Source organism: Neofelis nebulosa, chromosome 18 (assembly GCF_028018385.1).
Source record: "Neofelis nebulosa isolate mNeoNeb1 chromosome 18, mNeoNeb1.pri, whole genome shotgun sequence".
In the NCBI taxonomy this organism is placed as follows: domain Eukaryota; kingdom Metazoa; phylum Chordata; class Mammalia; order Carnivora; family Felidae; genus Neofelis; species Neofelis nebulosa.
The window spans coordinates 25,607,504-25,622,019 of NC_080799.1; the positions used below are offsets into that span (position 1 = coordinate 25,607,504).

At 47.0% G+C, this 14,516-nt stretch overlaps 1 protein-coding gene across 11 annotated transcripts in view; it reads right to left on the reverse strand.

Annotated features, from left to right (window-relative positions):
• TNRC6A (trinucleotide repeat containing adaptor 6A) overlaps nt 1-14,516 on the reverse strand; it is a 100,174-nt gene that overhangs the window by 23,719 nt on the left and 61,939 nt on the right. For 9 of the 11 annotated variants that reach the window (XR_009256539.1, XM_058710546.1, XM_058710547.1 and 6 more), the window contains 7 exons: nt 10,277-12,859; nt 8,738-8,914; nt 7,542-7,717; nt 6,283-6,315; nt 4,627-4,707; nt 4,233-4,284; nt 76-218 (listed from right to left, as the gene is read on the reverse strand). Coding sequence is in view for 10 of the 11 variants with exons in the window: in XM_058710546.1 (XP_058566529.1) it covers nt 76-218; nt 4,233-4,284; nt 4,627-4,707; nt 6,283-6,315; nt 7,542-7,717; nt 8,738-8,914; nt 10,277-12,859 (3,245 nt within the window). In the remaining variant the exon portion in view is untranslated. The remainder of the gene's footprint in view (nt 1-75; nt 219-4,232; nt 4,285-4,626; nt 4,708-6,282; nt 6,316-7,541; nt 7,718-8,737; nt 8,915-10,276; nt 12,860-14,516) is intronic. The other 2 variants (XM_058710543.1, XM_058710549.1) reach the window with 2 other exon arrangements.

A 14,516-nucleotide genomic window follows, 5' to 3' on the forward strand; every position in this document is an offset into this window, starting at 1 on the left:
AAGTGTACTGGTTATTAGCCACAGGGGTGAAACAAACAAACAAACAAACAAACAACAAACAAACAAACAACTTACCTTATCAAAATAAGGGCTGCGCTCCATGGAAGACTCTTTGGAAATCTGAGGCCGAGAACCAGGGCCTTTCCCGACCGTTCGATTGTAATCACCAATATTTAGGCTATGTTTATCTATGTCCATTCGTTTGTCTTGTAACATTCCTAATAAAGGCAGGAAATGATGTTACCATGTAGGAAGACGATTCAGTTGGCTTCAGATAAATTTACAGTAGAAAGCAAAACATTTCCTCCCTGCGGGAGGGCTTCTGCCTTGAGAAGGACACGTGAAAAATGCGCTTGCATTTAGTAAATCTTGCATTCCTCACAAGTAAAGTTGGGTTTAGCAGACGCTGCTGTTTTACTGAACCAATTAACCTGAAGTAAATAGGTTAAGATGTCTTTGGTCATCTTTAACCTAAACTTTATAATAAAAACAATTTCCAGTTACAAATAACAAAAACAGCCGCCACGAGAATGCGCCATCGGGACAGATGCGCGCAATGTGCCGGGCACTCACTGTCCCAAACGTGTGCTCTAATTTCATGCTGGTAACCCTACTCTTCTCGCCCCCATTCAGCAGATGGGGAAACTGGAGACAAGACAGGCTCACACCTTCTCCTCTCTCAGGTCTTCCTCTCCCATTACGGTCCACATTCTGCCTTCTCTGCAACCTCAAACTCAATTTCTTATTCCTATATGTATCTCATCTTTTTTTTTTTTTTTTTTTTAATTTATTTATTTATTTTTGGGACAGAGAGAGACAGAGCATGAACGGGGGAGGGGCAGAGAGAGAGGGAGACACAGAATCGGAAACAGGCTCCAGGCTCCGAGCCATCAGCCCAGAGCCTGATGCGGGGCTCAAACTCACGGACCGCGAGATCGTGACCTGGCTGAAGTCGGACGCTTAACCGACTGCGCCACCCAGGCGCCCCTGTATCTCATCTTTAATAATAACCACGTATTGTTTACTATCTCTCAGCTCCAAATTCACCCTTTCTGACTGCCCAGTCAAAGCACACCTGGGCTCTTTACAGTTTTTCCTTTGCCAGTTGGTGCAGAGGCTCTGTCGGCAGAGGGCGCCGGAGAGACGCTGTGGGAGGAAGTTCGATGTGCTCCCAGCAGCCCCCAGAATCCCCCCCCATCCCTCCACATGGCTCTGTAGCAGAGTCTCTAGTGAGACACCGCTCTGCGGACAGATTTCCACCAAGTGCCACCAGCACAACAGCACAGCGACTCGCGTGCCATTCAGTGAGCCATGGAGGAGGCGGGGCCTCCTCCTCACAGAACGGACCCACGGTCCGGATACGGATTTGTTTTTCCTGCCTGAAAAGCTTCTGGCATCCCCAGTCTGGCGGAAGGCCTTATATCCCCACAGCACTGTGTCTGACCACGGAACTCACTCCAGAGCAAAGGGAGGACGGTCATGGGATCACGCCCATGGATCAAGCGGTCTGACCACATACGCCGTCACCCAAAAGTAGCTAGCCAAACTGACAGGTAGAACTGGTTACAAACCAAGTCGGGAGACAACATCCTTCAAGGATGGGCTTCTGCTTCATGGCGCGCACTGCCACCCACATCACCAGAACACAGAGGTCTGGGAATCAGAAGGTGAGAGTCGGCATGGTTTCTCTGTTATACCTAACAAGCCACTCAGAATTCTTGCTTCCTGTTCCAGCAACTCTACAGATTTGGAGACCTTAGTCCTCAAGAGAGAGAAAACCCTTCTACGAGGAGACACATCAGGCCGCTGAACTGGAAGATGAAAACGGCACCTGGACATTTTGCCCTCCTTGTGCCACTGAACCGCCAGGCAAAAGGGGTTCATCTGCTGGCTGAAGTGACTCTGATCACCAGAGGAAATGGGCTTTTTGATACAAAATGAGGGCCGCGAGGACTCTAGAACCCAGGGGGTTCTCTGGGGGTGCTCCTTCGCATTTCCGGGCCCACAAGTGAAGGTCAATGAAGAGCCAGAGCAACCAAGAAAAGGCAGGATGATTAAGGGCTTGGATTCTTTGGGAACAAAGACCTGCATCCCTCCAGCAGCAAAGGAACCCGGGGGCGCTGAGGTACTGGTGAGAGCAGGACAGTGTGGGACGGGTGCCGACAGAAGCAAGCCAGGACACCAGCCACAGGTCTGACCAATCACAGAAACGAGGTCAGTACAAGCTCTGCACGTTTCCTATGGTTTCTTACATGAGTGTGGTTATCTGGATAGGCCAACCTTCTCTCTCCCATTTTCATTTTATCCACTCTGAACTGATGAAAGTTCCTACCCTATCCAACTGCTGAAAGTTCGCTCTACAACTCGGTCTTTCAGTCTCAACTGTGACTAACTTTGAGGGGTAGTAATACCGCCAATGACAATGCAATGACTACTGGGACCGGTGTGTGTCTCCTCAGTTTGGTGAGAGGGCAGACTTCCTCACCCGTCAGAAAGAGAAAGAGAGCCGTGTCTCGTTAAAACAGAGCCGCTCTGCCACTGCAGTGGGACAGGGCAGTGTGCGCACAGGGCGCGCGTGGAAGATGGTGGTCGAAGGGCGGGGTGAACCGTGCCATCCATCGACCTACCGCCTCTCAGCTCCAAATTCACTTCGTCAGCCCTGGACCCTTTCCGTATCTTTCCCTTGGCCGGCCGACACTGCAGCTTTGCGGGTAGAGGGTGCAGGAGACACTGCTGTCTCCCGGGTGCAGGCACCCCCTCCTGCTGCACAGACCCCACCCTGCCGCGGCACCCCCGGCAGCGGCTCTGGCGGTCTAGTGGCAGAGCGCCTCCCGTGAGACACCTCCCCGCGGGGCACAGCTCCTGCAGTTCCGCGTGGGCGACACCACCGTGACTTCTCTGCCACGCGGTGAGCAGAGGCCGGGTCCAGGAGTCTGGACCCCCTGCACGGGCACGCCACCTCAGTCCTAAGGTCAGAGACCTCTCCTTGCCTCTGCTAGTCTATCTTCAGTGTGCTCCTTACCTCCTACTAGCCAAAGCCTCGTCACTCGAATAATTCCTTAGATTTGTATCAAACCTTCCTGTTCAAATCACTGCATAGTCCGCTCTCCTGCCCGGACTCAGACTAACAGAAAAACGGCACCACCTACTAAAGTTTTCAGGCAAGAAAGTGGAAATCAGCTTTTATCACACCCGCTCCCTCACCCTCCACAATGAATTGGTTCAGACTGGTTATCAACTTTCGTTGATTCTAATTCCTGAATCTCCACAGAATTAAGAGTCTTCCCACCTACTATCTTAGAGTTTTGAAATCCTCACTGGATTTGAAATCCCCCTCCAACAAATCTCACACTGGTTCTGGTATCTTGTCCTTAGTCCTCTGCCGCGAATCTTTCCTGTCCTAAGACATTTTCAACCTGCAGCCATAATAATTTTACTATTATTATTATTATTATTTTTAAAGTTTATTTATTTTGAGAGAGACAGAGAGACAGAGAGCATGCATGCATGAGCAGGGGAGGTGCAGAGAGAGAGAGGGAGGGAGAGAATCCTAAGCAGGTTCCATGCTGTTAGTGCAGAGTCCGACACAGGGCTCAGGTGAGATCATGACCTGAGCAGAAATCAAGAGCTGGGCACTTAACTGGCTGAGTCACCCAGGTGCCCCTACCATCATAATTTTCTTAAAACATAAACCCAAATCATGTCATTCTCCTGCTTCAAATTATTTAATTCTGTGCTTTCAGAATAAAGTTCAAACCCCCCAGCTCCCTATGTTTTAGCCTCTGCCTCATTTCTAGCACCTTCCCTAGGCAAAGCTTCTTCATTACCACACTCCCACCACCACAACCAATTTACATTTCTTCTCCCACTGCATGGAACTACTTGCCATTTCTCTAGCTGTCTTATACTGTCTCTATCCTATTATCTGAGCCTTTACACATACCGTTCCCTGAATTACTAAGACTCTATCATCCAACCTGGATGACTCTTCCTCACAGTACTAGATTTGAGGTAATCACAGACTGGTATCACCATGACCTCAGACCTTGCACAGCGATGTGCACTTGGAAGGCTTATAAACCACCGTACTCTAACGCGGGCTGGAGAGCACAGGATACCGTAACGGGAACCCAGACCTCCCCTCTCCTGGCCCAGGTCAGTGCTCGCTTAGTAGGATCATGTCACAGATCCGTTTGTCCATCAGTGATGAATACAAACTCAACCTGATTTACCTCCAGAAAGGTCCATCTTATTGCTCTGTACGTTTTCTTCTGGTGAGTCTCTCTGAAGGAAGAAAATGGGGCATGTTAGCAGGCCTTCATTCATCAATGGAAAGAAATTAAAAATGAAAACCTTTACTTCGTTATTTGTCAAAAGGCAAAGAGGATATGTGACCGATGTTTTTAGCTACAACTATAAAAATAAAGAAGGCTTCATGGCCCATTTTATTGTAACCTCCAGCAGACTCCTAAGGCCTCAAACGTAAGTAATAATTTGTTAAGAAAACAAAAAGTTAAATTAGGGTAATTTAACCATCATTATAGGTGGTTAACAGACCACCTATAACATTATGGGGTATCAGACCACCATTAAAAGGGGAGGGGGCTGCTGGGAAAACATACTTACCGAAAAACTGATATTTGAAAACTGTTTAACGAATGGATTTATCCACGCTTCTTCTTGTTTGTTTCCACCTTTCATGGTTCCCTTTGCAAAACAAAAGAGTAGAAAGCTGCCACGGCCACCTCTATTGATCTGGGTACAGTGATGGATTACTATAACTTCAAGACAATTCCCAACTCTCATTTTTAGCCAATTAATTTCTCCTTCAACCAACTCTTATCTGAGTTGTTAACAATTACAAATCAACTTATTTGATTTTCAACTTCCTTTGCTCCAGTCCTCTGGTATAGCTGTAATGTACAGAGAAATCCCTAAAGGCAAGCAGTCAGAAGGAAAAGACGGAAGCAAAGGGCCTTGATGACCCACACAAGGAAAAAAGGTCCTCGGACTAACGGAGAACTGCTCGTCACACAGTTTCCAGTTTATAACTGGATGGTGCTCTGAGAGCTTACTCATAATCTGGATCTGTGGAGCTCTCACACCACACTAATGTAAAAGTAGTCATTAGGTTTCTCGGGTTCATCCAAAGAAACCCACATAACGCGTACTTTAGTTATGCTGCATGCGCTGTACTGAAAAAGCACCACACGTTTCCAAATGAAAGACTTGAAAAATTATGATCTGTGTTGTCAAGAACACAGTACCCCAGCAGCAGCTAAGGCTGGGGACCCCCCCCCCCCTTCCACCCCGGTGCTGGCTGGGAACAGGCGGTACAGAAAGTACCGAGACATGCTTCGAGGGGGTGAATGGTCCACGACATGCCCGGTCGACCGGGAGGCTGGAAGCCATAGGGACCAAGGTGTCCCGTGAATGTGAAGACCATGGGGCCATTCTCGGTCTGCTGCCTTAATTTCCCTTTCCCGTTGCTACCGCCTGTTCCTTCCGACTGTGGGACAGAACACAGCTTCACAGTCCCCCCCAAGTGCAGGTCTCTGAAGCAAGCACCTAACAACCCTCGCCGTGGTTTCTGAAGTCGTCCTTGATTCCTCTGCCTCTCACTCCCACCCGCACGCCTAACTGGCTGCCAAGGCCTTCTGTCCCTTCCATTTCAAAATGTCTCTCCAATCAGTCCTTGCACTACACATCCATTCTTGCTTCCCCATTCAGGCCCTCACTTCTCACCCGAATGAGTGCAGAAGCTTCCTGAGATCCCCAACTCTGGTCCCTCCTCAGTGCCAATGATCTTTCATACGATCACTGGTTAGCTTTCTTTAAAGTGAGTAATTTAAAAAACCCAAGTTCATGTTGCCTTCTATGCAATTTCACTGGCTCTGTATTTTAAACAGAATAAAGCTCAAGTTCTTTGGCACGGTACTGAAAAGACTTTACAACCTGCCCCTTCATCTAACTATAGAGCCAGATCTCTTGTCACCTCTGTCCAGAGATTCCACATTTTAGTATGTCAGGCTACTATTCTCCTTAGCACATCCCACCCCCAGGCATCTTCCAAATTCAAGTGGGCACTCCTTAGAGCTCTCCTATGGCCCCACACTAGACTCTGAGCTCCTTGAAGGTGCAGCTCATGTCCTAGTGGTTTTGAACCCCCAGCACCAAGCACAGTACCTGGCACACAGCAGAGGCTAAATAAATGTTTGCAGTTGCTTTCTAAAAGATTTTTACTAGCAGAAACAAAGGAGAAAGAGTAAAAAGGCTACACACCCTTTCCCTTCTCCTTTTTTTGCCACTCAGACCCTGTAAGGAAAGACAAAGTCACAAAACAGCATGGTCCAGTGGGAAGAACACAGGGTTTGGAACTGGAAGGCCTAAACTTAAGTTCCCGCTCTGTCACTTACTAGGTATGTATCTCTGGGCATGCCACCACCTTTTCCGGTCTCAAATTCCTAATCAGTATTCTATCACAAAAGGTCATGAGGATCAAATGGCTTATGTAAAATATGGGAAAACACTTCATAAACTACATGGAGGCAACAGGCAAATTCAGCCAAATGAAAATCTTTGTAAAGGAAAATGGCAGGTCCTAGACTGAGAATCCCAGGATTGAAAGGGAGGGACCCTGGTGGCCAGCTAGGGGAGCTACTGGATATTTTACCTGCAAGGTCCCTTGGGGTGGGGAGGGGGGTGTAAAAAACAAAACAAAACAAACGTTTCTCAAAAAGGCGGCGGCGGTGGGGGTGGGGGGGAGGGGGGGGGAGAACCCCCAGGGGAGGGCCCCCCAGGGAGAACCACCTGGGGGCTGGGCATATATTTTGAAAATGGTCCCCAAGAGAATCTGACACCAGCATCCAATACCATCTCTTAAGAACCTGTGCTTTATGTCAGTGGTCTCAGACCTGGCTCTGCATCAGAGACATTTGGGGTCCAATTTCCAAAACTACAGCGGGTCTGGGGTACAGGAGGCTGTGCTTTTAACAAATGCCATTATGATTCTCATGTGCCGACAGGTTTGGGGGTAACATTTGTCCACATATCGGAGACAAACCAAACAACTCTGATCATTTCTGGGCATTTCTGTCACAGGACCTTTCGGGGTGAGGGAAGGGCTGAGGACGAGGGATGAGAAAGGAAGACGGTGATTCTGGGTAAAGGGGGGTTGGGGGCTCCGGGTGAAGCGGAATGGGAGATGAGCTGGCGGTGGGAGGGAAAGAGTCAACATGGAGATTTGCCCTTCTCTTCATCCCCACCACTGCGGGCACCACTCTGGGTGAGGGGCTGTCCCAGGCAGCACTGGTGGAAGGGGAGGAGGAGAGAAATCCCAAGCTGTAGCAGTGGGGAGAAAGGAAGTTCCTGTGGTCTTACGGTTTTCTAGGTGGCTGCCCGTACACGAGGCTACACCTAAATTGGGGACTGCCTAGACTGTACTGGTCGCCATAAATGGTCAGGCAGGACAGCAATTTTTTCTGAGGGTAAACTACCTTTGGAATTCAAAGTTTCAAGGGCTGTGCCCTTGAAATGTTTACCTTCGATGACATTTTCTTTGTATATGGTGGCCAATTTAAAGATGAGTTAAGCTCTTGAGATGAATTACTATTCCACATTCCAATCTCTACATCCTCTTCCTCTTCCCAGCCAGTGGGGCGATTTCCAGGCAATGGCATATCATCACCACACCAGCCATCTTGCATAGATTTTGGCCCTGATTGTGGATTTGTGATACAAAGAGAAACATGCTTTAATCAAACAATTCTTTCTAGAGGATGAGTACTCATTAACAGGGTGGGGCAAGACGGGGGTACCTAAAAAAACCCCACTTTTACTTCCCTTCCCAAATCTACAGGGCAGAAGTGTATGTTTTATACTGAGTTGAAAGTCCCATTAGGCAAGAATTTTTTTTTTCTTTTTTGAAGTAATCTCTACACCCAACATGGGGCCCAAACCCACGACCCCGAGATCAAGAGTCGTATGCTCTACCGACTGAGCCAGCCAGGCACGCCTAAGCCTGAGAATTTTTTTAAATTAAAAATTTCATTGAAACATCTCCCATGCTTTTACAAACAGAAGGTACCTAAGATGGAACAATGGTAGCCTTCTTGTTCACCCTTAACATTCTGCATGGCAGTGCACAGGGCAGAGGATAGAAAAAATTTAAAAATTCATTTTGAAATACATTTTCAACGAGCACGGCCAAAAAGTATTGCAAATCATAAGCAGAAAGTATCTCATCTCTATACTCAGCCTTTAGAAGTCCTACGGGGTACCCCACACACAACTTATGGGACAGTGACCGTGTTCATCTAAATAACAGGGGTCCTTCTTGAACTTTGTTCATTTTACATATAATATTCAGGGAATTATCTGAAACCTCAGCCGGACATTTTGGATATGCGTCCACATGACTATATATTCAGTCACTCATGCCGGACAGCATAAAAGTTGCTTGACCGTTACTAGATAATCTTATTTGGTAAAATGTAATTTAGATTTGGTGAAGTATATGCAAATCCTTAATAGTCAGCACAGTTCTAAGGAAAGGTAAGAAAATTCACAACGATAAAAGAGCCAACCAAGTTACGAATTCAAAGAGCCAGTGAAATCATCCAGTATGATAATATAGGAATACATTTACAATATAAACATTATCTGATTATTTACAGTCCTAGTCAATGACCGATCACCACTGTGACAAAATAGCTACCAGGAATTATCAACAACTTACCAGATTTGCTTAACGCTTGAGGACCAACAGAGCTGGAGCCCCACGTGGACGTGCTGGATGCCGCAGCAACGGGCTCCCCCCAGCTGGGACCACTGTCTATGGGTTTACCCCATGCTGAAGTACCATTATCCACAGTTGTGGCTGGAGTAGAAGGCTCCCCCCAGGGCTCACCCCAGCCTTTAGAAAGTGTGGGAAAAGAAGTCATCAGCACATGATAGGGTGGGGCGGTGGAATAAGGGGCAGTAAGGAATACTTTAGGGAACAAAAGATGAAGACCTTCACATTCACGTATCTAATAATGATGCTGTGATGCGCAAAAACAGATGGCATCTGTTTTATGCAAAGATGACGAGTCATTTCCCATTATGAGAGTTTAGCCAGTGATGTGACTTTTTCCACCTCTTCTTTCCTAACTGCCCTCTGGGTGTAGAGCAGACTGCTTCCAATAACCCCGATTATGGCAAGTTATCTTCCTTCGAAGACGGACTTAATTCCTGGGAAAGTCAAGTCACTCTGAGCCAAACCTAGTGAATTCAAGCGGGTGATCAAGCCGCGTAACAGCGTGTGGATGAAATTTGTACCCTAAGGGCAACCTTTCAACGTCACTGTTCTGGGATAAACAAAAATGAACTGCCAGACTAACAAAAGGTAGGTATCCGATTTTTATACCTGCTGGACAATGCTTCTTAAATATTCTGAAGTGTTAAGTTGCCCAAAGCAAACCCATCAACATTGTTTAAAAGAACCAAAACAGCCTTTCCCTCAGATAGGCACCTGTTTCTTCTAAGAATTAAATTCAAATTAATACAATAAGCTCTACTTGGGAGACTAATTAGATGCTGAGAGGTTAGTTTATGAAAACACTGCTATCGCTACGTCCGGTGGGATTATTATTCAATAAAACCTCCATTAACAAAGACAATGCATTCCAGTGACACTTAATGAAAACCTCATTGTCAAGATAATCTGCAGAGATGGCAATCAGTTCCTTGTTATGGGAGGAAAGTGGAACGTACCACCAGAAAAGTATTATCAAATGGGTTAAGCACACATACACACTGTGTGTCTAACAGACTCGGATTTCAGGCCTCCTTAAATAAATGTCTCTGAAGGCGAAATACAGCACCTGGTGTTTAGAGTATTATACTTGGATGCTTGCTGTATTTCTGGGACTAGTGTAGTCAAATAACAAAACCAAGAAGTGACGGCTAGGCTCCGGAGAAGTGGGAAATGTACGGCATTCCCACTCAACACCACTTTTCCGACTCTGCCTTCTGAAGCCTTCCTAACAGAAAATGGAGCGCGTGAGGGTCACAACCAGCGCGGCCACCGGCAGAGCTCCACTCCCTCATGTTACACACCTTGCCTGTTACCATCTTCCCTAGAAGCTTCTCCTGCATTAGAGCAGAAAAGCCCTTTGCGTGCACATCCAACTACTCTGTGAAACAAATCTTAACAGCAGCGGTAAACGAAACGAAGCTACTGCAGTCCTGGGGGGTGCTGTGTGACACCACCAGACTCGACCCGGTGGAAACTTACCGGAGCCGCCGCCCGTCTCTTTGCTGGAGATGGCACTTGCAGACGGGAGCAGCTGCTGGACCTGTGCTTGCTGGTCTGAACGGCCGCTGCCGTTCGGGACGTTTCTGTTCCACATGTTCACATTTTTGTAGTTGTACTTGCTTGGGTCTCCCCAAGCCGAAGTTCCGTCATCAATCTCCATTTTGCGACGTATGGATTCCGGGGATGGTTCCTCCCAGCCTGTGGGCTCTTCTTCCTTTGTCGGGGCTGGTATAGGTCCTCCCAGCCAGCCTGTACCGGGAGGTTTGCCTGTAGCTGGCGGGATCCCCCAGGATCCGACAAGGTCTTGTGGCTTGTTCCAGTCTGGAGAACCGACTGGCTTCGACGAATCTCCCCAACCTAGAGACTGATTAGACTTTGGAGGATCTCCCCATCCCTGGGAAGGATTAGGTTTAGAAGATTCATCCCATCCTGATGAATTATTTGGATTTATGTTATTTCCCCAAGTAAAAGAACTAGTTTTACCAAGTTCGTTCCAACCGGAAACGGACCGGTCACTGTCACTACCTCCTGAGCTAGATTTCTTATTAGCCTCACCCCAATGGTTACTCCTTGAAGTTTCTCCCCAGTTATCGCTGGCGGACACGGCCCACCCTTGGTTTGATTTTTGCCCGTCACCCCATCCCTGTTTGCTCTTTTGCGAATCATTCCACGTGGACTTCTCTTCTTTGCAGTTCCCCCACTGATTGCTCTTGACCGTTCCTGTAGCAGCAGAATCATCTTCCCATCCCCCCTGGCAGTTCGAGCCTTTGGAATCTCCCCACCGCAGAGCAGGTTTGGGATCTCCCCACCCCGATACAGATGAGGTATCGTTACTAGTAGGGCTAGTCTTATCTACACACGCCCCTGAGTTAAAAGTCTGTGTGGCAGAGCTTCCCCAGGCCTCTGTCCCATTGTCAGTCTTTCTTTCCCCTCTAGGTGAAGTTTCGGTGTCCCAGGCAGTATTCTGCTTTATCGGAGTCTGTCCCCAACCAGAGTTGGAGAGGACACGTGGATCCAAGTCAGTCCTGTTCACGATGCTTTGGAGTAATGTGTGCTGATCAATTTTCCTCCTATCTCTACTCTGACTTTCCCCAGTTGCTTTTTCCTCGAGGCGTCCAGTGCTTTCTGTACTACCTTCACTCTCCACTGTTCCTCCTGTTTTGGCCCACACGCTGTTCTGCTCGTTTGTCTGGGATGTGGCAGCACCCTGATCCTCTTCCTCAGTAGATTTCCATCCGTTTGTAAACTTCTTACCATTGCCGTTTGCACTGTCATTGGAATGCTGATTGCTAGGCAGTTTGCTCCACTCCGCGCCGGGTAGATTAGTGCCAGTGTTTTGTGCGGGAGCTCCCCACCCTCTTCGACTTCCTCCAGAACTAGCGCCATTCCCGCTTCCCCATGACGCACTCTGGGAACCCGCTGCCCCGGACTCCCACACGCCTCCTCCTTTATTTGCGTTAACTTGAAAGTTAGTGCCCACAGGCCCATTCATGCCAGGCTGCATTAGAGTTGCATTCACAGTGTCACCATTAGCTTGGCCGTTAGGGCTCGAACATTTGTCTCCAGAGTAATTAGAACCATAGGCACCCCACGTAGTACCGTAAGAGCCTCCACTTTTTGACTCTCCATTGCTAAGGTGAGAAAGGGAAGTGCCATTCATAACTGACGGAGCCTGTATCTGAGGAGGATTCATTGTGCTCACACGCCAGGCCCCTGTATTACTAGGCAGTTCATTATTCTGTACTGAACCGGAGTTTGGTAAACTAGAGGTCATAAAGTTAGTAGTGTTATTTGGTCCAGTCATTTCAGTGGTAATATTCTGAGGTTGACCACTGAATGAAACCTTCTGTGTACCACTTACTTCAGATTCACAAGTTTCCTGAAGGCTTCCCCAGGTACCATGGGTGGCAGAGCCACCCACTTTAGAGTTAATACTCTGATTGTTAGGCATCTGGCCTATGGTACTGCACTGAATATTGATGCCGGAACTACCGCTCCCTACAGGCCCTTTTAGGGCAAGTCCGTTGTTTTCTAATACTGGCCAGGCACCATGGTTGCTAGCTGGATTCAAAGTGCTTGGATTTAACCCTCCATTTGATGAAGAACTTACAGTGCCCCAAGCATTCATTCTATTGTTGCTACTTTCTGATTTGCTTTCCGGAGCATCCACAGAGACCTGACATGTGCTTATTATGGCTCCATGGGAAAAACCCCATGGCCCAGTACTACCTCCATGGCCCACATTATTGCTGCTGCTACCAACCACAAACTTGTTTTGGGAACCAAGTCCAGTGCTATTCCGAAGGCCATCTTTTTCACCACCTGTGTTCCCTGAAGCCATGATAGTGATGTTTCTCTCTGATTCAGAACTGGAGACAGAATCAGCATCCATACATTCTGAAGCCAACTCTGGATCACTGCCAGGGACTGAGGGCCATACTTCTTTCTCAGGGGAGTCGTTCACAACAGCATTCTTACAATTTGTGCTAGAGTCACTCGGAGAAGACACAGGTCCCCGCTGCGAATTTTCATAATGGGATCCTGAAGTGTTGTGGTTTAGATCTAGAGTAAAGGAGAAGTACAAAAACACTTAGGAAGGGTCTGAGAAAATGATAAGTACGTTATAAATGTATGTGGTTCCGCAATACTGACAAATACGATACTTGGCAGTATGGTTACAAAGGCACTGGGTATATGCCAGCCGCCAACGTTTCTCATCCAATTGTTAATCCCACACGGGAAGGGTATTTTGCTGCTTTGTTCACTGATGTTATCCTATAAGCCTAAAGCAGCACCTGGAACATAAGAGCCCCCTCTCAATAAATATCTGCTGAATGAACAAACTGTTACCTTATCAGCAAAGAAAAGAATTTTGGTGTCAGGAAGGACTAGGTGATAGTAAGCGTATTAGGATAATGAGGCAACCCAGGCCTAGAGGCCTGACATGAGAAAGAAGGGGTTGGAAAGTAGATGGGTACGGACAAATAGACAAACTTGATTAAATGTATTAGAAATATACTAGAAATGCCTTCTTGTCTTCCCTTTCTTAGAACGGCTTTTTCACACAACTGTTTTTGGGTGTTGTAACATGCTTATAAAAATTGCAAAGTCTTTTCCATTATATTTCCATTTCACTAGTGTTTATACTCAACCTGAAATACTGCACACAAGTCAGCATATTTTTAGTTCCATTCCCCTTCATAAAAATTTAATTTACCTTCACAGCCATGTTTTTTTTAGAAGATCACAGAATTGCGAGGATTAAAAAATCAAGGGCAGACACTGGACACTACTAATGACCGACCAGTCATATAATCCTATACTCTTGGCCTCACCGCTGTATCTCATCATCTAGTTATTTTGCCGCAGGTAGGGGGCAGGCAGTTCTCATGTTTCTAATACCTTCCCAGATTCATTATTCTCATTTGGCTTAAGGATCTGGTAGTTAGTAGTTTCTCAGAGATGCTAACCTGCATAAGATGTCTGCATTTAGACTGCCTTTAGGGGTCGCTTATGTTGTAGTTCTTGACTAGAGTGGTAATCAGAATCCTGTGTGGTGCTTCTAAATAACCCACGGGTTCAAGTCATATCCCAGACCCAATGAGCCAACCGCCAGGGACTGGAGGCCTAGAAAACATATATAACTCACTATCAGGATGTTGCTAATGTGGAAAACCAGGTTCACCTGGTATCACTGTGTCTCAAAGCACAACCTCCAAGCAGCAAAACATTATGAGCTAGAAAAGAGTAGCAGAAAAAAGGACTAAAGAGAAACCAAAAGCATGTATATAATTCACTAAATACATGAAATTTAAAGTTCTATGAGAGACTCTGGTCTCCGCTCCCTGTTTGAGAGTCAGGTTTTTTCAGCTGCCAAATCAAGTTTGCCATCTTTCATTGCCTGTGAGAAGGATTTTTGTCACAAAACACAAGACACCGAACAGTCTGTCTCGTTGGGCAAAAACAAGCGAATACACGGACTAGCACCTGCACCGCCAGCAACATCATTCAGTACCATGGGTCATGTGTTTTCTATGCATTTTTGTCACTGACTCCTTGGAACGACCCTAGAGCACAGCTATTACCTTCAACTTTGTAGATGGGGAAATCGAGGCCCAGAGGGTAAGTTATAGCACAGGTGAGGAAGAGCGGATTCAGCACTTGGGTGAAAAAACTAGGTGGCTAATAACAACACGGCTGGAACTCTAGAGACACAGAG